The sequence below is a fragment of the Mus pahari genome, chromosome 14 (assembly GCF_900095145.1).
Source record: "Mus pahari chromosome 14, PAHARI_EIJ_v1.1, whole genome shotgun sequence".
Classification (NCBI taxonomy): Eukaryota; Metazoa; Chordata; class Mammalia; order Rodentia; family Muridae; genus Mus; species Mus pahari.
This window is the reverse complement of record NC_034603.1, coordinates 86406741-86433190: the sequence shown is the minus strand read 5'-3', so window position 1 is coordinate 86433190 and position 26450 is coordinate 86406741. Positions and strand designations below refer to the sequence as shown.

The 26450-nt window shown below is 54.8% G+C and overlaps 2 protein-coding genes across 4 annotated transcripts in view; both read right to left on the bottom strand.

The window, feature by feature from the left end:
- Positions 1–321: 321 nt before the first annotated feature.
- On the bottom strand, positions 322–16965 carry Gaa (glucosidase alpha, acid). Of its 3 annotated transcripts, XM_029546183.1 has the most exons (21): positions 16703–16914; positions 16240–16310; positions 14255–14845; positions 12186–12331; positions 11168–11333; positions 10997–11093; positions 10547–10666; positions 10340–10458; positions 10123–10254; positions 8435–8545; positions 7768–7881; positions 7604–7688; positions 6960–7077; positions 6344–6477; positions 4749–4900; positions 4047–4195; positions 2378–2519; positions 1897–2049; positions 1486–1650; positions 1140–1292; positions 326–767 (listed from the first exon to the last, which is right to left on the bottom strand). In XM_029546183.1, exons 3-21 carry the CDS (start codon positions 14798–14800, stop codon positions 708–710), a joined length of 2862 nt encoding a protein of 953 aa, XP_029402043.1. In that variant the 5' UTR covers positions 14801–14845; positions 16240–16310; positions 16703–16914; the 3' UTR covers positions 326–707. The 3 variants fall into 3 exon arrangements, with proteins under 3 accessions (XP_021068064.1, XP_021068065.1, XP_029402043.1); XM_021212405.1 differs by lacking the exon at positions 16240–16310 and having other exon boundaries at positions 322–767; positions 16703–16965; XM_021212406.1 differs by lacking the exon at positions 16240–16310 and having other exon boundaries at positions 322–767; positions 16836–16965.
- A 3056-nt stretch (positions 16966–20021) lies between these two features.
- Ccdc40 (coiled-coil domain containing 40) overlaps positions 20022–26450 on the bottom strand; it is a 36779-nt gene continuing 30350 nt past the window's right edge. Inside the window, exons 19-21 of the mRNA XM_029546428.1 lie at positions 24236–24424; positions 21377–21535; positions 20022–20270 (exon numbers count right to left, since the gene is read on the bottom strand). Of these exons, the coding sequence (XP_029402288.1) occupies positions 20022–20270; positions 21377–21535; positions 24236–24424 (597 nt within the window). The remainder of the gene's footprint in view (positions 20271–21376; positions 21536–24235; positions 24425–26450) is intronic.

The following is a 26450-nucleotide window of genomic DNA, read 5'->3' as shown; positions in this document are numbered from 1 at the left end:
CCTGTCAACAGTGATCCAGTCAGATGAGTGGCCCCAGACTCCCCATGCCTTTGCTTCTGGGTTTTCTGGAGATCACAGGAGTGGCTTAGCTGGTGATTCAGCCCATCAACTCTGGTGACACATTTGGTATCTGACAGACATAAAACAACTTTTCTCTGGGTTTGCCAGGACAGATTTATGCCTGGGACTAAGGGCTCAGGCCCCATTCCGGAAGTCCCATCCTAGGCTTTGTTCTTGATGCCCTGAGGTGGCATGGGGACCTGAGAGTGCTTAGATAGAGATGTGACACGAAGGTGATATAAAGACATGACGTGATGTAAAAACTGCTTCCAAACAATATCCTTTTTATTAATAAAAGTAAGTACACTTCACAGTAAGTTTCTCAAGTCTTGGGAACCTGGTGATGGCACCAGCTCTGTCTCTGCAGGGTTGCAGCTGCAGTGGCTGCACAGCCTGATGTTGGTGCAGACACGATGTCCCCACATTCTCTAGTGCGAGGCGAGTGACAGACAACTGGGGTGGGGCAGGTGAGGCAAGCCTCACTCTCCTAACAACACAGAGCTTCAGGGGTACATGCAGTGACAAGGTGGGAAAAGCTCAAAGATGTGTCAGGAGAGCAGGACGCAGGACCTTATAGGAGCCACCAGCCAGAGCCAGCTCAAGCTCCTACTGCCTCCCTGGAGGCCTCTGTAAACGGACGGAGTCTCCTAGGACCAGTTGATTTGAAACAGCTCTCCCATCAGCAGTGAGACAGGGATGGCCAGGCTCTGGAAGTCGGAAAGAAGCTTCAGTGGCAAGTGGTTCCCTCCCCCAGCCAGGCCCCCGATGGCCTGGACACAGGCTGGCGATGAGCACACACCGGGTCATCCTTCCCCAAGGTAGAGGGACCTGTGCCTCAGAATCGGCATTGGATCCCATCAGGAGCAAAGCTCTGTTTAGCAGCTCATAGCCTCCACCATCAGAGCTGTATCTCAGGGTAGATAAGGCAAGGGGTGAGGTCCCACTTGGCCCATTCTACTCTGTGAGGTCCGAATGCCCTGTCTCCCTCCTGGGAGTGTGTCTGAATTGGCTGCACCAAGAGTGTCCTTAGCACCCTCTTTGCTCCTGCCAGATCCCCAATCCCTAGCCTGCCCTCTTACCTTGTTGTCAGGGCTGTAGGTGAAATTGGAGACAGGGATGCCGTTAGAAAGGACCTGGGTGGGAGCCGTGGTCACTCCCAAGACGGTCACTTCCCTCAGCTGCAACTCAGCTCCCTCCTTGGTCACATGCACTAACTTGTTAACAATGGTATTCTGGTAGTGTCAGGAGAAAAAAAAATGTCACTGGACCATGACCGTGAGCCCATCAGGATAGAGACTCACTAAAGCGTCACAGGCAGCCTCCTCTGTGCAGACACAAGGGACATGCTGGCCACTGGGTACTTTGGCCCAGTCCTTCCCTCCACTGGGTTTCCACCCGCCAGCCTGGACAGGCCCTGGGACTCACGTTCTTGGCTGAGAAGGTGACCAGTGTGTAGGCCCCACGCTCCAGAACCGCAAGGCTCTCCCCGTCGTCCCAGAACAGCTCCCCACCGGCCTCGCCGCTTGCTGTTAATGCCACAGCCAGAGCCATGGGTTGCTTTCGGGACTCTGTGGTTGTGAGGCTGGGACCCTGGGAAGAGGACGGGGCACATGTCATACCTCCGACCCTGGACACTTCCAGGACACAATGACTACCTTGGCCTGGTGCTGCGTAGACCCAAGTTTGTCCTTTTTGGTGTCACCCTGACTGCCAGTGGGTGTATCCTGACAGTTCCAGGGATGGAAAGCAGACTGCACCCTGGACCAGCTCCCTGCCACCCCCCCCCAAGCCCATGCCAGGCCTTCCTGAGGCCCTGGAGTTGCTGGGTCTGTGTACCTGCAGTGGTATGATGTACCCCTCCCTCAGGTGCACGTTGATGGTATCCAATGGGGCTTCCAGTGTCAGCCACTGCCCCTTGCTGTGGACAGCAGATCTGAAGGATGAGGCCGGTGATGGAGAAGGGAGAGTACCAAGGGTATGCACTGGCACCTGGAGGAAGGGGTCCCATCAGAAGGGTCCCAGGTAACACCCAAGCTACCATGCTGAAACTCAGAGCCAGGTTCTCCTGTCCCCAAGGCTATGTGTGGCGGTCTATGCGTGCTCTTGGGACAAGCTGGCTGTGACCCCAGAGATGGACTTGGTATTAGCCTGGCTCAGCTCTGCCTCAATGGCTGTTGGGCCCCGGAAGCTACCTACTCCAGACTTAATTTCTTCCTCTGGAAGTGGGGGCTACAGCAAAGAGCTGATAGGTAAGAGGATCACAGACCGATGTGTGAATCCTCGTCTTCGCCTGTGTACGAGGGACCTCGGGACTCACCATCTGCATGTTGTACCAGGTGCCCTTGGGGAAGTAGCCAGTCACTTCAGTTTTCCCAGGCTCAAGCACAGGTGTGATGAGCAGGGCGGGCCCCCACAAGAGCTGGCGGTCCACAGACCAGGTGCTGGGATCCTCAGGGAACCTTAAGGGAGAGACAGGCGTGAGGGCCTGGTGACTGGGGCTCAGGCGTCAGCTGTTCAGTTGCACGGAGTCAGGAAATCCAGGTCTCTGAGAAACCCCAGGAACCAGGATCTGCAACACTTGTGCCAGAGCACAGACCAATTCCTGCTTTGCTGACTCTCCAGGCTCAGGCACGAAGCACTGGGGAGACTCTGGCTTTGCTCACGGTTTCCTGAATCTCATGACGGCGATGCCGGCCATCCAATCACAAGTTTGTAAAATGAAAGAAAAGAAAGCATCGATGACCAGGAAACATTCCCCAAATCTCACTGACCAACAGCCACCATGTAACACCTGGCAGACCCCAGCTGTCCTCATATACCTCATCACTCCTGGGCTCTGCTCTGACCGTTAAGGCAAGATCGCAGTGCTAGGGGCACGATCGATCCTCATGCTTTTCAGAGAACTCCATTTGTGGAACTAAGGCATGCACCAGGGAGCCACAAATACCCTCAGTGTGCACAGCTGTGTCCTCATGTGTCTGCGTGGAACACGCATACTGAGTACCTGCCCCCTTGAGTCTTTGACAGCCTTGGTTACTTTCATTCCTGTGCAGGCATTATAATGCTTCCAGGTAAATAATTTACACCTGCTTAAGACTGTGAGTGTGTGTGTTGCACGCGCCTGTGCATCTACGTGGAGGCCAAGGACAGCCTCTAGCACTGTTCCTTAGTGTCATCTGTGGAGACAGGGTCTCACTGGGACCTTAAGCTTGGTGACAAGGCCAGGCTGACTGGCCAGTAGCCAGTGAAGACCCAACGGTATAGCTGTCTCCCTGTGCTGGACCTAAGCAAGAGCCACCATGCCCAGGTTGGTTTGGTCATTATTTGAGCCAGGGTTTCTTTGTGACCGGGGTTGGCCTCAAACTGATAAGAGATCCACCTGCTTCTGCCTCCTGAGTGCCACCACGGCTACATGCCACATGCCCAGCTTCTTAAAGCAGTGGGAATCCAACTTGACCCCTCACGCTTCTAAGGCAAGCACTGTATCAAAACCGAGCCATTTTCAGCCTAATGGCTATTTAACCATCCAGTCTGTCTGGAACTCATCTGTGTGTGGTACAAGAGAATGCTGCTCTCTGTAGAGTGAGCTGCTTCCCCTCCTACCCAAGAACTGTCTTCTGCCTGCCCACTGGAGATGCCTCCTATGTAAGCAGAGTCCTGTCGGGGACACAGATGGGATTATCTCTTGCTTGACCTTCTCTCTTAAGCCACCCCAAACGGATCAGTCATGTCTGTTTCATCAAAGCTTTGTCAGCTACAAGCCTGTCGGTACCCCAGCCAGTTGTCTATACTCTGATGTCTTGAGCTGAGCTGAGCTGAGGTCCAGGGGGCCTGCGAGCACGAGGCCCTCCTGTCGTACTCAGCTGCAGCCTGCTTGGGTTGTGAGAACACCCCTAGTAGGAGGGACTTCTTGGGCACCAGAAGACTTCTGGTCAGTCCTCCCAGGGACATATGTGGGCTGTCAATCTCTGACCCAGGTAACTCACTCCAGGAAGAGGGGCCGGGCCACCGTGTCTCCTCTGACGTGGGCTCGGTGGAAGAGAGTGTACAGGTAGGGTAGAAGGGCATAGCGTAAGGTGAAGGCCTTCCTCATGGCCTGCTGCGCTGTCTCGCTGAACCTGTACGGCTCCTGAGGCTGTGTGGGCAGACAGGACAAAGGAGGTTTAGCATTTTGTCGATTTGACACAGACTGACAATCATCTGGAAAAAGGGAACTTCACTTGAGAAAAATAGCCCCACCAGACTGGCCTTTAAGGCAGGGTTGGGGGAGCATTTTACTTAATGATTAATGGAGAAGGTCCCAGGCCACCATGGGTAGTACCCCCTGGGCAGGGGGTCCTGAGTTGCATTAAAAAGCAAGCTGAGAGCTGGGAGGGGGGCAAGCAGTGTTCCTCTGTGGTGTCTGCTTTAGCTCCTGCCCCAACTTCCCTTCACAACTGTGAGGCGCGAAGGATGGAATAAACCCTTTCTGCCCAAGTTGCTTTGGTCTTGGTAGCCAGAAAGCACACTAGAACAGGAAGTGTCTGGGCTCCTAGGTCTTGGGTTCAACAGAATTTCTGCCCCCCAAAACCCACAGCTCCTTGGCCATCCTGTGTGAAGAGGAGGGCACGGACCGGCTCTTCCAGCAGGTATGGGATTAACCAGGAGAGGGTCTAGGTGGGTGGGGACTCGCTGCCACCCTGGCCTACCATGCTGTCCAGGTTATTGTGGTTCCGCATGAAGGGGTAGAAGGCCCCCAACTGGGTCCAGCGCACACACAGCTCTTCTGACGTGTTTCCCATGAAGCCGCAGATGTCCGCCCCGACCAGGGGCACGCCTAGCAGGTTGAACTGCAGGATGTCTGGGTACAGAGGCAGAGTGGCACCAGGTCACCAAGACAGTAGCTGGACAGACAGGCCTGCTGGACAGGTTGAACCTAACCTCGCCATCCTGGGCTGACGGGCAAGAGCCCATAGTTCTCTGTGCTTTCCATTTGTCCTAACGCTTGTGGCCAGCAGAGTAGCCCAGAGCCCGATATACTGGAGTGCAGGATATGTGACCATAGCCTCATTTGGAAACAGGAGCTCTCCAGATGTAATGGCACTAAGGTGAAGGGGTTGATGTGGTTCTGAAGAAAATGTCATGGGACAATTAAAGTCACATGGGAAGATGGCCCTGAAGCTAGAGATTCATCCAGCAGCAATGCCCAGAGGGCCTAGAGCAGAATGAAGGGTTCCCAAGGCTGTGAGGGGCAAGGGGGTGTGGCTCTGTCACTCCTTGGCTGCAGACTTATAGACAAGTCACTATCCACAGATGGACTCCTGTGACTTTAAGTCCCCAGAAAGCTGCACTCAGCTATGGCAGTCTCAGGACATTAAGAGACCTGAGCCCAAAAGAGAAGGAGAAAGACCAGACTTAGCTCTGCGAGGCTGCTCTGAGTCTGGCTCCTGGCCTGCCAGGCCTTCCTGGAGTGAGCTGCAGCCCACGAGGCAGAGGTAGCCAGCTCCACCTCTGAGCGCTCAGCTAGCTGGGGCCCATCATCGGTCTGTGAGCATATCCTACACAGAAGCCAGTCTTCCAGAAGTTAGAAGGTTCCAGACTCTTCGTCAGACCCCTTAGCTGTGGAGCCTGGCTCTCCCCCCCCCTTCCCTTCTCTTCTCCAGGGCTCCTGACTTCTCTGACCTAACATGGGCCAATGGCATTCAAGTTCTTGGAATAAAAACCAAACTCCTTTTTGCAAGTAGAGCAGGCAGCTGGGCTGTGGTTGTGCCCACCTTTAATCCCAACACTTGGGAGGCAGAGGCACACAGATTTCTATGAATTTGAGGCCAGACTGGTCTACAAAGCCAGTTCCAGGACATCCAGGGCTACACACACACACACACACACACACACACACACACACAGAGAGAGAGAGAGAGAGAGAGAGAGAGAGAGAGAGAGAGAAAGAGAGAGAGAGACCCTGTCTTGAAATACAAACAAAACCCCCAAAAGCAAGTGGAACAGATGGCCCATGTCTCAGGATGGGGTGAGCAGAGAACAACCGGTCTCTGATGAGAGTCTGGGGGCTTTCAAGCAGTGGTCAGGGTGAAACAGACACAGGGATCCTGGGAAGAAAGGTGCCCAGGCGAGCCACACTGCACAGGTGAGCTGCTGGTGCAGGTGAGTAAGGACCAGCAGCAGGCTTTACGTGCCATATGAGATGGTGCGTGTCCCCAAGCTACCACAATACTATCTGCAGTGAGCCCACAACCCAAAGCCCCCCAAAAAGGACCCCAGAGCCCTGCAGGCAGCTTGTACCCACCTGGCACAGAGTACGAAAGATGCTCCCAAGAGCTGAGCACATCCCCCGTCCAGTGACCAGCGTACCGGCCGTGGCCCGAGAAGGTTGAGCGGGAGATCACAAAGGGCCGTGTTCCCCGAGTCTTGACCAGGGCCCTGAGCGGGACGAGAACACAGAGACCTGGGCTCCCCTGGGTAATCCACACCCATGTGCTAGAACAGAGCACGGGGGCCGGCAGCAAGGGGATCAGGGCCAAGAGGAAATGACAGTTTAGTGGTACAGAATGGGTGGGAAAGAGAGGCCATCTTTAAAGTACGCCAGGTACAGTCAGGCCTACCCCAGCGACTCTTAAGTCATTTACAGGTGAGCCACCACTCTGAGTCTTGCCAGAGACATGGAGTCCCTTTGGTGACATCCCCACTTAACATCTGGGCTGGGCTGGGCATGGCAGGGAGAAGCTGGACCCATGCTGGGGGCAAGAACAGCAACCAGCTCAGCAGACGTGCAGGCATCACCAGCCCACGGGCGGTGTGGTGGTCTCTTTCCCTTCCTTTCACGACCCTGACATGAGCCAGCCCACCTCTCGACCTCCACTGTGAGTGTAGGGCAGGCTGGCACAGGGCGGGCAGAGCCTCACCTGCTGGAGGCGATGGCTTCAGTGAGGCCGTACAGGTTGTGGAGGTTGTAGTGTGTGGAGAGGAATTGGTGGCTGGAGGCACAGATGGTGGCTGCCTGCAAGACCCCGCCAGCCACCCCTAGGCGAGAGGAGCACTAGGTTTAGGTGTAACTCCCTCCAGGGGTCCCTGTGCCCTCTCCTTTGCCCACACTCTCTGCGCTGATCGACACCTCCTTGGGCTCTGCCCAGGGCAGAGCCTCCTGAAACTGGTCCTATCCTCGCCCCCCAGTGGTACTTGGGGCACATCACTATACACCTCTGCTCGTCCAAAGACAGGGCAAGTGTACCAAAGATGGTCCTCTGCAAACCTACAGCCTCCACATCCACCTTCTCTTGACTCAAAGTGTCTGTCATCTGGACCTAAACCCCTTACCCTGAGGCACCAGCTAGCTGTGACCACGTCTGTGTCCCACGCTGTGGGACCTCATTCCTGGGTTCTCCCTGTGTCCTGCGGCTGCTCTGTCTATTGACTGCCAAAAACATTAAGAGCTTTACATCCCCCAAACCAGACAGGTGCTCACTCCCTGCTCACTCCCTGCTCACTCCCTGCTTTAAGCCACTAACTCGAGCACCGTCCTTACTCCAAGCAGGCAAGCGGGGCTCACCGGGCACATAGGGGGGGTTCTCCAGCTCATTGTTGGGGCAGCCCTGCTGAGAGCCTCTAACGAAGTTGGACGGTTCGTTCATGTCCTGGAAGAGGCAGAGATGTGAGCTAGGTTGGTCCCCAGAGGCTGGGGGTATACCCAGGGAGGGATGGGACTGCACTTACGAGCCACATGCCATCGAAGGGCACCTGCGCGTGGAACTCAGACACCATGTCCTGCCACCAGTCAAGGGTCTCAGGGTTGGTGAAATCAGGGAAGGCGGTGGTTCCAGGCCAAACCTGAACAAGAGCCCAGAGGGAAGAACCAACACCACACAGATCCGGCGCCAAAGCCCTGCCGGGCCTCAAGCAGAGCAGCAGCCTCGCTCTAAGCCAAGGACATCAGAGAGCCTGGAGCCCAACATCAAACAAGTCTCTCCCACAATGCCTCAGGGCATAGAGGCCTTCAGCCTTGGGAGAGCAAAGGCCGGCCCTACACATAAGGCCGTGGGGCAGATGAGCCATGACCCAGAGCACGGGGAAGAGGGCGAGATGGCCCCATTGGATCCCTGACCATCAGACACAAGCCCTCACTTCTCCCACGGCCAGGGACACTTTAGGATGGGGAGGTCGGGACTCAGAACTCCCAGAAGGCCCCCAGGGACAAGGAAGACGAGGGAGACCCCTCTCCCCCAATCTCCAAGGCCTCACAAAAGGTCTGCTAGGCTTACGCTGGGCCCAGCTACTCATGATGTCTGAGAACACCCTCCACTTAGAAAGCCTCAGGTGACGTCAGGAGTTACCCCCGGGGAGGACCCTCACCCACCCCCACAGCTCCCGTCCCCCATGCTACCTTCCCAATCAGTGGCTGCCCAGTCTCATTGGTGATGAACACGCCCCTCCGAAGACCCTCGTCGTAGGGCCTATAACTCCCGGCAGGGCCTGCACTGCTGATGGCGGGGTCCTGGGAAGAGAAGCTGACAGTGAGGAGCAGCAGGAGCGGCAGAGGTGGAAGCTCAGGCCCCAGAGAAGAGAGCTGGCTGAGGCAGAGGCGGCAGAGACAGCCTCTACAGGAAAGCTGCATAGGTCGGGTGGTGCGAAGCCTGCTGGGAGCAGCAGGGGTGAGCGAGTCTGGACACGTGATCCTCATGTTCTCCGGCTTTCCAGAGTTACAGGAGTTGCTTACATTTGCCATTTTTATTTTTTTTTATTTTATTTTTAATTTTAAAGACGGGGTTTCTTTGTATATCCCTGGCTGCCTTGGAACTCACTCTGTAGACCCGGTTGGCACAGAAATCAAGAGATGCACCTGCCTCTGCCTCCCAAGTGCTGCAATTAAAGATGTTCACCCTATCGGCTGGGGAGATGGCTCAGAGGTTAAGAGCACTGACTGCTCTTCCAGAGGTCCTGAGTTCAATTCCCAGCAACCATACGGTGGCTCACAACCATCTGTAATGGGATCCGATGCCCTCTTCTGGTGTGTCTGAAGACAGCTACAGTGTGTTCATATAAATAAATAAATAAATAAATAAGTAATATTTAAAAAAAAAAAGGTGTTTACCACACTGTCCAGCTTATTACTTTTAATTGTGTGTGCGCATGCATGTGTGCACTGCTGAAATGACAGGTGCCGCTGCTTGGTGTGGGTCCCAGGCACCGAACTCCAATCCTCTTCCAGAGCACTAAGCTTTAACTGCTCAGCCATCTTTCCAGCCCCACTTACTTTTTAAAAGTGGAGATGAAAAAAAAAAAGCACCCAGGCATGGTGGCACACACTGGGAGACAGAGGCAGGCAGGCGAGTTTGAGGCCAGCCTTGTCTACTCTATACAGTGACTGACAGGCCTGTCAGAGCTACATGAGGAGATCCTGTCTTTAGAAGAACAAATAAAAAATCTGCACGGGGGCTTGTGATACAGGTTCGTCATCCCAGCTGCCTGGACCACGGAAGCAGGAGGATTATGAGTTCAAGGCCTGGCTGGGCAATCTGGTGTGGCCCTGCCTCAATTAAAACTGGAAAGAGACTTGGCAGTGTAGCTCAGTGGTAGAGGGCTTGCCTAATGTCTGGGTGGCCCTCACTGCCTGTACCGCTATTTATTCACTGCCCCGTGGTGGTGGTGGCAAGGTAGTTGTGGTCCTTCCTTACAACGCCGTATCTCCCAGGGCTTTGCTCTTTCCCCTCAAGGACATCCCATGGCAGTGACTGTTTGGTCTTCCTGGACCTTCACACTGCGGGGACAGGCACAGGGCAAGCATGTTTCCTCCTCATATGGACATAGCTGGCCTGAGAGAGGAGCAGGGCCAGGAGGACCCACAAACCACATCTAGATCCTCAGCCCAGTCCCAGCTCCTCACGGCCCCTGCCGCAGGCTTTAAGGCAGTTAGAGCAGTTCAGCGGATCCGCCTGTTGACCAAAGAGCCCTGAGCTCATAGGTGTGTCCAGGAACCTGGGCAGCAGACACATCAGAGACTGGGAAACTGCTCAGGTAGGAGGAAGAGGTCATACGGCAGCAGCAGCACTGGCTGCGATCAAACCTGCTTACCACGATCATCATGTAGCGCCGGCCACCCTGGTGCAGCTCCCGCACCATGTCTGGGAAGTCGGCAAAGCTGTCCTGGTTGAAGGTGAAGTCTCTTCGGGCATCCATGTAGTCCAGGTCATTCCACTGGACATCCTGAGGCAGAGGACGGGAGCTGAAGCTGAGGTCGGGAGCCAAGAGGACAGAAGCTGCGGCTGCCCTCACCCTGACTTCCACTCACCATTGGGAAGTGTGTCCTGGTCATGTTCTCCACCACCTGGCGGACAATGGCGGTCGAGGAGTAGCCCCAGCGGCAGAGGTGGAAACCGAGGCCCCAGTATGGAGGCATGAAGGGGTATCCTGAGGACCAGTACAGCAAGTGAGCAGGGACTGGGGGCATGGGGCAAGGGACAGGGGTCTGAGCTCAGTGGGCAGGGGGCAGGCCTACCCACAACATCCAGGTATTGTTGCACAACGCTCTTGGGCTCTGGGCCTAGGAACACATAAACATCCAGGATCCCGCCCGTTGACCTCCAGGTTAGGGCAGGGCTGGGCTGCAGGATGACATCTGGAAGGAAGTGTTTCGGCTCAGGAACAAGTCCCCCACACATGGAGGACTCAACCTGTGAGTGCAAGTGTGGCTCTTCCAATATGAATTGTGGGGGTGCCCTCAGGGTGGGTCTGGGGCAGCTGTACTGAAGCCCAACTTAGCAAGGCCTGAAGGACGTGGAACAGGTGAGCCTGGAGAACCACCCAGGACCTCCTTAGGTACCGAGGATGAGGGGGACTCTGCTCACAGGACTCTCTCCACGGGGGTCGCTTGGAGACAGGCAGACTCTGGGGCAGGCAAGCTCTCACACGGAAGTTACTACCGAGGAGCCCCAGTCCGGTGACTCACCCATGGCATTGCTGTTTAGCAAGAAGACACCGTGAGCCAAGCCACCCTCCTCCAGTGCCAGGTAGAAAGGGTGTGATCCGTAGAGGTTGGTACCTTGCTGGGGTGACAAGAGACAGCGCCTCGCACCCGGGATCCCAGCCTCCACCCTCGCGCTCACTGCCCGTCTCTTACCGAGGGCTGTATGTCCCGGTTCCAGAGGGTGACACGAGTCCACTCGGTGCTGAGCATGAGTGGGCTGAGGTGCTCGCCCAGGCCTGTGATGTGCTGGGAAGGCAGGGAAGTGGACAGCTGCAGGAACTGGTCGGCGAAGAACAGGGGGGCCACGGTTGTGTTCAGCCTGTGGGGGGACGCCAGATTACAACCTGGGGACAACGGCCACATAGAGCCCAGGGGCTCTCAGCATCTGAAGACAGTGGGAAAAGCCGGTGCCGGAATGCCCAAGGGGGTCCCATATCACCTCAGGTCAGAGGGCACAGGGGTACCAACATGAGGTCCTGTTAGGGGGGACATGGACCTTGGAGAAACACAAGGCTTAAGAGAGGCTGCTGGCAGGGACGTGTGCCGCCTGCAGGGGGCGCCACTGTGGACAGACGACGGTCTTCCCCTAATCCCCCTGGCACTTGGATGGATCATCCTCTGTGGTGGGTCGTCTCCACACACTCCACACACTGCCGTGTCTCTCCTGGGAGGTACCAGTCCTCACTGGGAAGCCACAGAGGGAACCTCTGGGACCCAATGAGGAAGCTGGAAGCCAAGAACTGGGTGATCACTTGATACAAGCGAGGGCCATCTAGAAGAGGGAATGACTCTCCGCTGAGAACATACTTCCATTAGATTGGTCTGTAAGCAACCTGAGGGCGTATTTTTTATTTTGACTGACTGATGTGGGAGGGCCTAGCTCACTGAGGGTGGGACCACCCTGGGGCTGGTAGTCCTGGGTTGGATAAGAATTTGAGCTACGTGGGCCATGAGGACCAAGGCAGTAAGCAGCACTCCTCCACGGCCTCTGCTTCAGTTCCTGCCCCAGCAGTGATGGAGCGTGGCCTAGGTGAACCACCTTCNCCCCCCCCCCCCCCCCCCCCACCCCGTGGCAGGGTTCGGAATGAGGCAGGCAGGTTTGCTGACTGCAGAACCTCTGACCATAAGGGGCCACTCAGGGTGGAGTCAATGCCCCAGGTACCCAACTCACAGCACTCGGCCACCAAGCTTCCTGCGAACAATCACTCCAAAGGGTTCCTCTGAGAACTCCACGATGTAAAGAGGGGATGGTGCCTGGCTCAGCACACGTGGGGTCTCCAGGGGCACTTCGTAACGCTTACTAGCGGGGTCTTTGATCTAGGAGAGGGGAGACAGTATGGTGAGAATTTTGGCTTCTTAAAAAATTATGTGGGCTGGAGATGGCTCAGAGGTTGAGAGCACCGGCTGCTTTTCCAGAGGTCCTGAGTTCAAATCCCAGCAACCACCTGGTGGCTCACGACCATCCGTAATGAGATCTGGTGCCCTCTTTTGGCCTGCAGGCATAAGTGCAGGCAGAATGTTGTATACATAATAAATCTTTTAGAAAAGTTATGGGAATGTTTTTCTTTTTTTTAAATTTTATGTATATGAGTACACTGTATCTGTACAGATGGTTGTGAGCTTTCATGTGGTTGTTAGGAATATGATTTAGGACCAAGACTCACTCCAGTCAACCCCACTTACTCAGGTCGGCCCCCCCAGCTCAGTCCCTCCTTGCTCCAGCCCAAAGATTTGCTTATTATTATAAATAAGTGCACTCACTGTAGCTGTCTTCAGACGTACCTAAAGAGGGCGTCAGATCTCATTACAGGTGGTTGTGAACCACCATGTGGTTGCTGGGATCTGAACTCGGTACCTTCGGAAGGACAAGTCTGTGCTCTTACCCGCTGAGCCATCTCACCAGCCAGGGAATGTTTTCTTTAACCCCAGGTGTGGGGTATGGGGTATGCCTCAGACTGTCCACAGCAGCTAACCATGACTGTCTTGTGCTCTGGGAGGGGCGAGATTCTGCCAGCCGAAGACAGTTTCCCTTTGGAATTCTGGGGACTCCTGAGATGGTATAAAAACTCCAGAGCCTGGAGCGGCAGCTCTTCTCTGTGCTGCCGCTGGGGACATCCTGACTACGAAGATTGGGTTTGCTGCAGGGAACTCGATGCCCCTTAATCGGCAGGGATAGTCTAACGAGGTCGACCCCCACCACCCTTTCCCCTCTAACCATCTTTCTCTCCTCTCCACGGCCTGGGTGGGGGTGGGGGTGGGGTTGGGAGGGGAGAGAAGGGTAGGTGAAAGAACCCAATAAAGTAGCTAAAGAGACAGGTACTAAACAGTGGTGCTCAAAGCCCTTCCAGAGCCAGGCCCCCTTCCCCAGTGGCTCCTTCCTTCACTGCAGTCCCTCTGTGGCTCCAGGATAGTCATCAGTTCAAGTATGGGGGTGACTGCACACTGTGTGTTCTGTTTCTGCAACTGTGTAACTGGAGGGAAGGGGACCTCCCTGGGGCTGTTAAATGCAGAACACCCATGAAACCTGAACAGTAGATCTCTGTGTGTTCTTTTCTCTCTTGCCTTATTTGTCTTTTTAATCAATCAATTAATTAATTTTTGAGGCAGGCTTTCTCACTCTTAGCCTGGGCAAGCCTGGAGCTCACTCTGGAGCCCAGGCTGACATTTCCTTCAGAGTTCTCCTGCGCAGTCTCCTGAATGCTGCGATTACAGGCATGATCCCCTGCTTCTGTGTTCTCACTGCTGGGGATCATGCCTTGCACATGTCAGGCACATGCTCCAACACTGAACTCCAGCTTTTTGAGACAAGCTTTCTGTGTAGTCCTGGTCACCCTAGAACTCGCCTTGTAGACCGGAGCGGCCTGGAACTCACAGAGATCCACCTGCCTTCGCCTCCCAAGTGCTGGGATTAAAGGTGTGTGTCACCCCTGCCCGGCCTCACAAATAGTTGTTAGTTTTTTATACTTGTTGAACTTACCTGTGTATGAGGTATACACATACTTCCTGGCCTGTCTCCCACCTGTGCCTGCCTTTTCCTGCCTTCTAGAACCTCTAACACCACTCTGCCCATACCTGGTGTCCCAGAAGTGTCCACACACAGTCATACCACACATATCCTTAGGAAATATGTCACCTACCCACACACACCTATTCTCTGCTCTGCCTGGCCTGTCTCTGCACAGGCCTCCCTCGTGACCGTCATCTGCCTGACCCAGCCCGATCGGCTATGCCCACACCCACCATGAAGTGGAGGCGGCTGTCTGTCTCCATCAGCACCTCCAGCTGTAAGGTCAGCACATCCTTTGGGAAGAAGGTCGGGCTGGTACGGGTCAGGGTGGCTGTGTACCCCGACTCTGTAGAGCTCAGGTTCTCTAGACGGTAGCTTGGGTAGCTGGGAGGGAAGAAACACCAGGGCTGCCCTATCTGCGGCTCCTTCGGCACCTGCCCTGCTGGGACATAGCAGCAGCCGCGGGCCTCGCATTGCTCCCGGGAGATGCCTTTGTCGGGGGCACAGTCAAAGCGGCCGCTGGGGGGTACATCACACTGTGTGGGTACTTCTTTGGGCTGTTCAGTCCGCTCCTGGATGTGCAGGGGCCCTGGCTCGTAACCTTCCTGGTGGTGAGGTCGGTAAGTCTTCCACAGTCCTGAAGAGGACTCATGAAGGTCTTGGGGAAGCAGCATTAGCTCCCGGAGCATGAGGTGACCCAGGATGACTGCTGTAGTCAAAGAGATGAGGGTACAGGCCCCAACCACGGAGTTCGAACAGAGGGGCTTCCGTAGATTCATGGTGAAAGCCTGTTGGTTCGGGGCAGCATGAATAGTTCTGAAGGCCTGAGGAGAGGAGGAGCCAGTATCAGTGTGGGTGGGGCTTCTTGAGCAACACCCACACACACTGCCAGGAGGTGGAAGGAGGCAGCCAGAGCATCTCCCCCAGAGCAACGGAGAGGAAGACAGAAGCCGGGTACAGGAGACAATGGGAGACTCCTCAGAGGCAGAGGGCGTCTCTGCAGACATGGGCCCCACAACACAGGTACAGACAGATGTGAGAGGGAGCCAGGACTATCACAGGGCCTTCTGTGTAAGAGAAAAGGGTGAGTGGGAAGGTGGGAGAGCCACCACAGCCCAAGTCCAACCCTAAGGGGAGGGAGTTGGAGAGATGAGCCCAGGACCGGGCCACAGGGTTCGCTAGCTGCAGAAAGAAGTGTGGGCCTTCTGGAAATGGGGCTTGGGTAGAAGGCTGGGATGACTTCTGCATGTGATGGGGCTCAGCACAGAGGTTCTCAGGGTCACCAGACACACCCAGGAGATGGCCCGGCTGCAGAAGAGCCAGCTGTGAATACTCTGACTAAGCACTTGGGGACCAACTGTGGCCACTGGTGAGTCAGGGTGCTTCTGGTTGGCAGTGTTTACCCACAATTCCTGTGACTTTCTCCGGCTAGTGGCTCCCCAGCTCTACAGTCCAGGAGGGGGTTTGTGAACTATGACCCAGCTGGGGCTCTGCCACACCTAGATGCCAGCTGTAAGCCCCAGGTTGTCACCATACCTCTCTGATGGACTGCCTATAGACCTGGTGGTTCCGAGGACCCCACACCACGCACCAAGTATGACTCAGAAAAGCACTTCACTTATATTTACTGGTTGGTTGGTTGGTTTTGAAAGCTGTAACTCAAGAACGGCCGGCCAGAATGAAGAAATGGGTGCAGAACGGTTGGGAGTGGCTCCCATGCTCCCAGCACTTAAATGTGTTGACCAACTGGGATGGTCTCTGAACCCACATGGCTGCCATGCTGAGACAGGGTCTGTAGTAGCCCAGGCTCGCCTTTACTTGCTATGAAGCCAGGGATGGCTTGGGTCCCTGCCACCATCTCCCACACGCTGGGCTTTCTGGCTTTGGAGACCACACCCAGCTCTGTTCAGTTCTGTGGGCCTTCGATTACGTAGGCCTGACTGAAATCCGTTACCATGGTGAGTGATCTCCAGCATCTTGAGGGAGTTGGAGTGTTTGCGTAGGCTGCAGTTTCCTCCCCTCCAATCACGCCTTGGTCTTTCAGGTGCCCAGCGGCCATAATGAGCCACCATAACGAGCCACAGAAAGATCCAGCGTGTGGATCTGGCTCGAAGACCAGAGACTCATTTTGTGTTTACTGCCGAGTAAGGCCCAGCTCCACCTGGCCCTTTCAGACATATGTGACACTGACCATGATTCAGCAACTAAGGACACTCACAGGCTCAGATTCTGCCGGGCAGGGTGGGAATCTGCATTTTCCAGGATTCTCCAAGAAGGCCTCGGGCGCAACTGAGAGACACACGCATCAGAACAAAGTCCCAGAAACTGGGAGCAGGCAGCTGAGGTCTGTTCTCTCAGCCACAATTTAGAGAAAAAAAAAAAAAAAAAAAAAAGGGAAGGAACTAAACTCAGAGGCTACGGTTGACCTGGTGACCTCAAGCCTGCTTTCTGGAAAGCAGCTGCACCACCAGGCACAGGCGAGTCCAAACCCAACCTGTCAGACACGGGAGGTCTAGGTGAAGGTTCTCGGTCTCTCTGTGCCTCAGTTTCCCCCTGCGTCACATACACACAGAGCTTTGCCCGCCTGGCACTGCGGGCACGAACTAGAATCCCGGACTTTGCCTGAGCCCGCTGTCTTACTAAGGTCATCGTCCGTGGCTGCCTGGGTCGGGGGGTCTCACCTATGCCGCCGTGTCTCTGCTCGATTCTCCCAAGCAGGAACTCGCTGACAGTCGGCCCTGCCTGCCTGGAGGAGGCCGCTCCTCCGGGAGGCTCCGGGGCCTGAGACAGCCTCCACCAGCTCGCCCAGCTCACCTGCGCAATCACCCTCCAGGCCGAAGACCCCCCAGGCTCAGCGGGCAGCGTGGGTCACGTGGTCTGTGGGCGGGGCTCGTCCGCGCGGACCTCGTGACACGACCTCCTGCGTAGGCGCCGGAGTCCGTGTGAGTGTTATCGCTGCGCCCCCTAGTGGCTGAGGACGACAGCGTGCGCAGGTGTTGGGATGGCAGCCCAAGGACGTCATCGCGTTGCAAAAGCTCCAGTAGGTTAAACCAGCCCAGACCTGGAGTCAGAGTCAAACACGTGATCGCACAGAAAACCTACGATGGTGAAACAGTAAATGATCCGGGGCATTTGATATAAGATGCAGGTCATACATTGAGCCAGAAGCCCGGGGTAATGGTGCAGGCATGTGATCCCAGCACTCGGGAAGAAGCAGCAGGAAGATTGATAATTTGATGCCAGCCAAGGACTGGTGAAACCCTGTTTCAAAAACCAAAGTTGGCAGGCCGGATGTAGCTAGGGGTAGAGCACTGGCCTATCATGTGCAAGGCCCTGACTCTCCTGTACCGCTGGGACCACTCTTTGGGGGGAGGGGTACTACAGGGCATTCGTGCCTCTGACTGTCAAACTTTTGAAACAATGTACACCAAGAAATTAAAACCATCACCCGCATCCCAAACTGGGAGAGGAGAAAAGCCTGAGAAAATGTTGCTCTCAGCTCTGGCAGCTTATCTGAGCACAGTTTGTGCAGGATGAGGAGAGCCAAGAGGACTGGCCAGTGAGGGAAGGTGGAGGGACTCTGGCCAGCTTGAATGTGCTGAGTTTGGCTCTGGCAATCTTTCCCTTGTCCCTATTCCTTCTGCCTTGCTTTAAAAAAAAGTAAAACAAACAAACAAACAAACATTAGATTACATTCCTAAAGCTAGCCATCAAGGTCTCTTCCCTTATTTGGCCACCTCCTCCGCCTAAGGCTGACTGCTGGGGACCAGCTATTAAAGTATAGAAGTCCAGCAATCCAAAGCCCCCTTTGGTTCATGTAATTAATACACCCAACCAAAACATACCACCGTATGCTAGCCCATCCTAACACAGGCTTCCCCTTCTCTCTCTCTCTCTCTCTCTCTCTTTTGGTTTTTCAAGACAGTTTCTCTGTATTGCCGTGGCTGTCCTGGAACTCACTCTGTAGACCAGGCTGGCCTCGAACTCAGAAGTCTGCCTGCCTCTGCCTCCAGAGTGCTGGGATTTAAGGAGTGCGCCACCACGCCCGGCCTCCCTTCTCTCTTCTTATAAATGACACCAGCAGCCAACGATGGCAGCACACGCCTTTGATCCCAGCACTGGGAGGCAGAAGCAGGTGGAGCCCTGTGATTTTTGAGGACAGCCTGGTGAACATACAGAGTGAGTTTCAGGATAGCCAACAGTACACAGAGACCCTGTCTTGGACCCGCCCATCCCCCGTGCCCCCCTCCCCCCGTTACACCTGCCAAGTCATATGCTGCTGTTCTTCTGCTGGAGTCAGAAAGCAGCCACAAACCTTTGTTCCCAGATGGTGTTTGGCTGAGGCTTGTGCCTATTCCAGGGTCTCTGCAAAGGTCCCCTAACAGACAGGAGTGTACCGTGCGTGACCAAGCATGCTTGGCTACACGGCTCTTCTGCCCTATTCAGAGTTCTGCCCTCTCACATCAGGACACACCCCGCCCCCAATTTGTTCCATTCCCATTTGTTTTACCTCCCAAAGTGGCCACACTAGCTAAACCCCCTTTCTCTGCTGTTTATTGTTATCTGTCTCTTTAATTGGTACTGGGGACAGGCAGCTGAGCCTAGTTCCCTAGGGTTGTCAGACGATCAGAAAACTCTAAAACAAACCAAACAAGCCAGCCAGCGCTTACAGGTGCACTACTGAAATGGCTGCAGCTTTCACCTTCCTTCCTTCCTTCCTTCCTTCCTTCCTTCCTTCCTTCCTTCCTTCCTTCCTTTAAAAAATTTATTTATTATGAACAGTGTTCTGCCTGCATGTCAGAAGAGGGCACCAGATCCCATGGTTCTAAGCCATCATGTGGTTGCTGGGAATTTAACTCAGGGCATCTGGAAGAGCAATCGGTGCTCTCAACCTTTAAGCAATCTCTCCAGGCCAGCTCTCATTTCTAAACAGCCAGGCTGCGGTGGGTGTGTCCAGGGCGGGGCTGGCGGGTGAGCGGGGGCTCTTGTGTTGGAGTAGGGTGTGTGTGTGTGTGTGTGTGTGTGTGTGTGAGTGTGTGTGTGTCTGTGGAGGGATGAATAGGATGGGCTGCTGCTTGGCTGTTTTAGATATCAATCTTTTTGTCTCTTTGTTTTTTTCAAGACGGGGGTTTCTCTGTGTAGCCCTGGCAGTCCTGGAACTCACTCTGTAGACCAGGTTGGCCTCAAACTCAGAAATCCACCTGCCTCTGTCTCCCAAGTGCTGGGATTAAAGGTGTGTACCACCACTGCTTGGCTTTTAGATATAAGTCTCAAGATAAATGTGTCTTAACCCTTTTGACCAGAAACAGCTTTTGTAAACTTTATTTTTTCTGCTGTTAAAGTTTAAAACTGAAATTATCCCTTCCGTTTCTCATCTACACAAGCAAAAAGGTAACTGGTGCCCAGAAATCCCAGGGTAGGGGAGGCAGAGATGAAGAAGAGAGCGGTCAGAGGTTGGTGGATGAAGAGACAGGTGTCCCTTTTCTGAAGTAGTTTCTGCTCCATAGGCATTTGCTATCCTTGGACTCCTGGGGTCCACGGCTTTGGTCTTTGGGTTTCAGTCTAATTTAAGGCTTCCTGAGAGGCGGGGGCAGGAGAAGGCCGAGCAGTCTGAGGAGTGGAGAACAGGGTCTCTGCTGGGCTTCAGAGGGCTGGAGCAGGCGTTCCCAGGGCTCAAATAGTCCACCTTACTCCTGGCTTCTTCTCTCCGTTACTTGCTCCACAAAATTGAGGGTCTGTCCCAGGACAGTGAGAGGCACTGATGTGACCGTAGAACTGCCAACAGGATGGTCTTAAGTCCCACAGGAGAGTGGATTTTTTTCACACACAGGGAATGTGGGTATGCTCAGAGCGTCGGATCAGGTGGCTGCATTACACCTGGTGTGAGCGGCAGAGAGGCTTCGATTCCTGTGTCTGGCCTGCCAGTGTTTCTTAGACACATGGGGTGACTCCCTGGGTCTGCTCCCGGGACAGCCCTGGGAGGTGTGGGCCAGGTGCTGTCTAGGAGGGCTCTGGGGTCTCCAGCTTGGTGGCGATCTTCTGTTGAATTTTCTGCAGCACCTCGTGGTACTGGGGGTAATCTTCCTGCACGCTGGAGAGGACAGCGTTGAGCCGGGACAGCTGGACGCTCAGGCGCTTACGCTCCATCAGCTGGGACTTGCTATTGCGGTGCAGGAACACGTATTTCCCGTCAATGGCGGCCTGCAGGTGCTTGGCACGGGTCTGCAGGGTCACGATCTCCAAAAGGTTCTGGGTGGGAAAGAGACCCCATGTCTGTCCTCGGAAGTTGGGAGGACTCTGGTCCCTAAAGCATCCTGGAGAGGATGCCAAAGAGGAGAGGTGGTATATGGAGGGTCCCAGGGCTCAAGGGCGGGGGCCTTGCACCCCACCAGGTGGGAACCTTGCTCATCTGTTAAGAGGTGGAGTTTGTCAGGACTGATGCTGGATGCTTTCCTGAGACCTTGAGAGGCTCTCTTAGCCTCATACTAAGGTCAGCTCAACTGGAAATCCCAGTGGGGCAGCTTCTGAATTACATGCAGGCTCAGACACTGGGATTCATTCAGGTTTGCCATGCCTCTGAAGTCTACTCTTTTCTGTTTGTTTGTTTTCCAAGACAGGGTTTCTCTGTATAGCCATGGCTGTCCTGGAACTCTGTAGACCAGGCTGGCCTCGAACTCAGAGATCCACTTGTCTCTGCCCCCCAAGTGCTGGGATTAAAGGCGTGTGCCACCACTGCACGTCTACTCCTGATGCTCTGCTCCATGCTGTCCCAGAGCGGGGGTGTGGGGGGTGTGGGGGAGGGGAGGGGGGTCATCCTGATTCCAGCTCACCCTCGACCTAGAGCTCTCTGCCACCTCCCAAGGTCAGTATCTCAGACCTCACAAGGCTCAGTGTGGTCTGGGCAGGCCCCTCTTGGCCCCGCTGCCCCACCTACCTGAATGGCTTCCCCTTCTCCCGCCTCCTTGAAGTCTTGACTCAATTATGGTTCCCACATGGCCTTCCTGACTGAACTGCTCCTCTCAAAAGCTCAGCCCCTTGATTCTCTCTACTCTAAGGCCCTTGACATCCTCCATCTTTGTGCCCCAAGAATGAACTCTTCAATGCAGCTAGGGACTTTGTTCTATTTGGTGGCCCTGGCATCCAGAATGTTGCCCAGCCAGTAACAGGTCGAGCTCAGGATGCTGTGTGGTATGAATGACCTGCAAAGGATGTAAAGGTGAGTGAGTAGGTGGTGCTCATCGGCCAAGGGTGTGGCTGGATGCGGGAAGATCTCTGCCTGGGAAATGCACAGGCTTCTCCTAGGGTGGTCACCCTGCCTGGATGCTTCCGGTCCGGGGACCTCCCAAGATACTTACCTGCCGTTTGAGAGCTGTGAGCTGGCTGATCTCCTCTTCAAGAACATCTGTGGCAGCCTGTGTTTCTGACAGCAATTGCTGCTTCTCCTGGAGGGAGCTGCTTAGGAGCTTTTGAGTTTCTTCCAGTTCTGAGATGGTGTTGGCGCATTCATCTGTGGCCTAGGAGAGAAACAGGACTTGGTGGACTCCAGCATCCACGCCACCTGGCAGACAGAGGTGTCGGCTAAGGATCAGCCATGGGCCTCAGAGTCCTCGTCCTAGGGGCTTGGGGGAGTTCCTGTCTCAGTCACTTTTCTATGGCTGTGAGAGAACACCATGACCAGGGCCACTTAGAGAAGGAACGGGGTATTTGGGCTAACATTCCAGAGGGGTGACCAAGTATTCAGTACCACCAATGGGGTGACCAAGTATTCAGTACCACCAATGGGGGATGTCTTAGTTAGGGTTTTACTGCTGTGAACAGATACCATGACCAGGGCAACTCTTATAAAGGACAACATTTAATTGGGGCTGGCTTACAGGTTCAAAGGTTCAGTCCATTATCATCAAGGCAGGAGCATGGCAGCGTCCAGGCCAGCATAGTGCAGGAGGAGCTGAGAGTTCTACATCTTCATCTGAAGGCTGCTAGTGGAAGACTCACTTCCAGGCAGCTAGAGCGAGGGTCTTTTAGCTCACACCCACAGTGACACACCTACTCCAACAGGGTCACACCATCTTAATCATGCCACTCCCTGGGCCAAGCATTTACAATCCATCACAGGAGACCAGGTATTCAGTACCACCAACAGGGGACCGAGCAGTCAAACGCCCACGACTATGGGGGCATCTTATCCAAAGCACCACAGCTCCCCAAAGCCAGAGCCTATAGGATGTGTACTGGGGTGGGGTGGGCTGGGCCCCCGGGACAGCAGGGCCAGAGGCCGACAGTGCCAACTAGGGAGGCTGTGGCTTCACAGGCGGCGTGGGGGATGCAGTCTGTGCAAGTGTGTGGTTTCAAGGAGCACAGTGACCTGGAGACCGAGGTCAGCCCTGAAGCCTTGACGCCAGGAAGGGCCGAGGCTATGTGGGGAGCATAAGGAAGGACGGCAGGAGTGGGCGGGCCCGCGGTGGAGCCGGGCTCCTCTGCAGAGCTCACACAGGGCATGGCTTCTCTGGAAGTGTGCACGGCAGAGCGGCAGGAATAAGCTTGGGGCCATCAGGAAGGGACTGGCAGTGTTTGGTGGCTGGCCGGGAGTCTGGGTAATGGCGAAGTGCAAACAGTAACCCTTGGCGGCCTCCTGGGAACACAGAACTCGGAGAGGGACTGGCGGAAGGGGGAAAGGGCCCCATCTGTGGATAGAAGGTGGAGGCCATGCTGCGTGCGGCCAGCGGGACGCGAGGCCCACGGATGCCTGCTTCTGGGTGGACAGAGGTTCCGGTGGGGACTGACAGGGCAGCTAGGGCAGGTTGGACAGGCAGCAGGAAGCTGAGGAAGGGACAGGAGAGGCCACCGGGTGTAGTGAACGAAGACTGAGACATGCCTCTCTGTCACCTTCCTCTGGAAGCTTCTAGTCATGCCTGTCCACACGAATGGTTCTATTTAGTTGATCTTGTCCTATTCAGGATGTACTCTATAGCGACCGTTAAATTTTCTATTGTTTTGAGACCGGGTCTCACATATAGCCTGAGCTGGCTTTGAAGTTGAGGCAATTCCTCTGTCGCCGCCTGCACGGTGGACTCATAGGTGTGAGTCATACACCCTGCTCCTACAGGGACTCACTCATCTCTGTTTGGTTCTCTGGAGGATTCTAGAACGTGGATTCCACAGGTTAGTAAGCTAAGGCAGGCAGGTGAGACAATATGCCCGGTCATGAGGGAATGGTGGGGTAGAGGCTACACTCCCAGATCTCTCGGCCTGGATGACAATGGTCTCCTTAATACCACCACCTTATACACGCTGTTACGCGTGACCATCCGACTCCCCAGGAGGTGGGTACTCCTCCTGTTTCTTCCAGTGGTGTTCTAAAGGTCCCAAATATGCCCAGGGCCCGAGGGCCTATTAGTGGGGACTTTGGGACAACTGGGAGCTTTCATCCCAGGGCCCTGGCCTGGGAGGGGAGTGGGCTCTGAGCTGTGTGCCTAGCCCTCTTTTAGGGAGGAAGCCGCCACATTCCCATCTCCTCGTGAGTACCGGGATTTTTTTTTTTTTTAAAGGCTCTTTCAGGATCCCTAGAGTCTGTTTCTGCTAGCAAGAAGTGGCCTCTTGTGTGCTGGGTGGTGCCCAGTGTGGGTAGTCTGCTGGACCCAAGACAGATTCCCAGTGACTGGGCCAAGAGTGGCTTTGACCAGTGTGCTCAGAAGCGCCCATCAAATGCTGATGCTCTGACAGATGCCGTCTCTTCGCCAGGCGGGGTGGGGGGCCCTGGCGCAGAAGACACAGAGGCATGTGCCACCGGCATGGGAGGGGTTGCTTTGTCCAGTCCTGAAGCTCAGCCTTCCCTCCTGTCTGTACTCTGTCACAGACAAGGCAAAGCAACAGTGACCTTGACCCTCAGGAATGGGGAGAAGGGAAGCTGGGAACGGGTGGGCATTATGGACCACGATCCAAGGTCTGCTGGTCCACCCGTGTCCCTCAGAATTGAGTGGACAAGCCAGAGCAGGCAGGTGGCCACTCTGTGTCCTGCTGGGGTGACCAGGTGGGAGCAGATGCCTCGGGCCAGCCAGTGGGGATGGATGGAGATGCCTGCTGACCATATGCAGCGAGGAAAGGTGAATCCTAACATATGTCTGAGCCCGGCCTCTAATACAGACATGCAGCCAGGGCAGGAACGCATCGCTCACGTCACTGGGTGCTGGGAGTGGAGGAAGAACAGGCCGTACCTTGTGAATCTCCTTGACTTTCTTCCGCAGCTCGCTCTGCTGGTAGTGGAACTCTGTCTTGGTGACCACCTTCTTGTCTATCTTGCTCTGCCCTTCAGCCTGGGTGACGATGGTCTCCCTGCGGGCCACAGTCAGCTCCATGTCACGGATCATCTTCTCTTGCTGCTTCAGTAGCTGCCCATGCTTAACCTGGGGACACAAGACAGATGGGGCAAGACAGGATGCTGAGGTGGGCAGCCCACCCTTCCGGGCTTGTCTGTCTTTAACACTGGCCAGTGAGGCCTCAGGCATGCTGAGAAGGCCTCAAGGAGTCTGGGGGGGGACCACACACATTGATGGAGAAGGTGTGGATATTCTCAAAGATGGTACAAAGGGATGGCCAGAGGCAGGAGGAGAGGAGGATGACGAGCCAGGTTCTCTGCCAGGCGTGTAGAGAGGGCAGGTGGACTCTGTCTAGAGAGGGGGGTGTGGTTAGCAATGTCATGACTCTGGATGGTACAAAACTATGATACTTGAAGAAGTTAGGTGTGGGTCTGGGGTCAGAGGCTGGGAGCCAGGATATGCGAGCATGGATTGTGGTCTGCAAGTGAACTGCCTAGAGTCGCAGGGGTATTTGTAGCTGGTTTAAATAAGCATATAGAATTGTGTGGAGGTTTAGAATGAATGAAGATGATTTTTAAAAGGGGAGTGGGGTGCTCAGCCTGCCAAGTGTTTGCCTTGGAAGAGTAAAGACTTGGCTTTGATTCTCAGAACTCACACGGAAGTGTCAGGTGTGGCCGCACGCATGCTTGTAATCCCAGTGCTGGAGAGGTTGAAGCGGGGAAGTGAGGGGGCGGGGGTGGACCCCTGGGACCCATTGGCCAGCCAGTGTAAACTAATTGGTGAGCTCCTGGCCAGTGAGAGACCCCGTCTCAAAGGGAGTGACCGATGCTCCTGAGGATGTCTTGGCTTCTACGCACACAAGCATACACACATAAACACACACCAGTGTTCACACACAGATGTGCATACACATACATACGTAAAACAAAACAGAAGGGCAATAAATAAGTGCCAACGTCTGACAACATCCAGAACTGGCGTTGATCCCTGGGAAATGACAGGAACAGAATGCTGTCACGTGACAAGCGCATGCGCAGTCTGACAGGTCTCCTAAAATTGAGGATTCATATCCAACCTCTGGTAATATGGTTTTCAGGAAGGGGGAGGAGATTTCAATATTTGCTTTTATGCGTCCGTCTGATTGGCCCAAGGGCTGCCCAGATGGCTGAGTATATCTGTGAGGCAGCCCGTAGAAGAGGTCATGCGCAAGCATGCGCAGCAGCAGACTGAGCCAAGAAGACCCAGCCTCCTTAGTGGGTGTGGCTGGGAAGATGATGGGGGATGTAAACCCTCAAGGCTGTGGTGGAGTGTGTTCCGCAGTTGTCCTGGAGCTGCACCGGCTCCTCAGTCTGGATTTGGGCTGACTTGCAGTGCTGGCCCTCCTAGGTCTCTTATGGGAACATCGTTGTGTGCAGGCACATTACTGACAGAACGGAGCATGACCGGACATACGTCCTGTTGGGTTTGCTTCCCTCGGGACCCCTCACTGGATCTAAAAAACTCCACTCAGCGCCGGAAAACTGATGGTCGGTGCGGGAGGAACCAGAAACGGGGCGGAGGGAGGAGTGACAGACAGACCTAGGGTTACAGGAGGATTTAATGGGGACTTGTGGACAGAGCATGCCTTGAGTGGCCACACCTCAACTCAGTAAGATGAGGTCTCGGTGCTGACCTAGACAGAGGTGAACAGCCAGATGGACCTCACCAGTTTATCCAACGTCAATTACCAAACAGGCTGTGGAGGGAGTGAGGGTTGGAGAGATGCTTCAGTTTGTTAAAGAACACTTGATGCTCTTGCAGAGGTCCCGAATTTGGTTCTCAATGCCCACACCATGCGACCATGCGGTTCACAACTGCCTATAACTCCAGCTTCGGGGGGGGGGGGGGGCTGGCGCTTCTGGTCTCTTCAGGTTGCACATACACATGTGCCCCTATGTGAACACACATCCATATATACATAATCAAAAATAAAACTTTTTTTTGTTTGTTTGTTCGAGACAGGGTTTCTCTGTATAGCCCTGGCTGTCCTGGAACTCAATCTGTAGACCAGGCTGGCCTCGAACTCAGAAATCCACCTGCCTCTGCTGTGATTAAAGCGCCACCACGCCCGGCT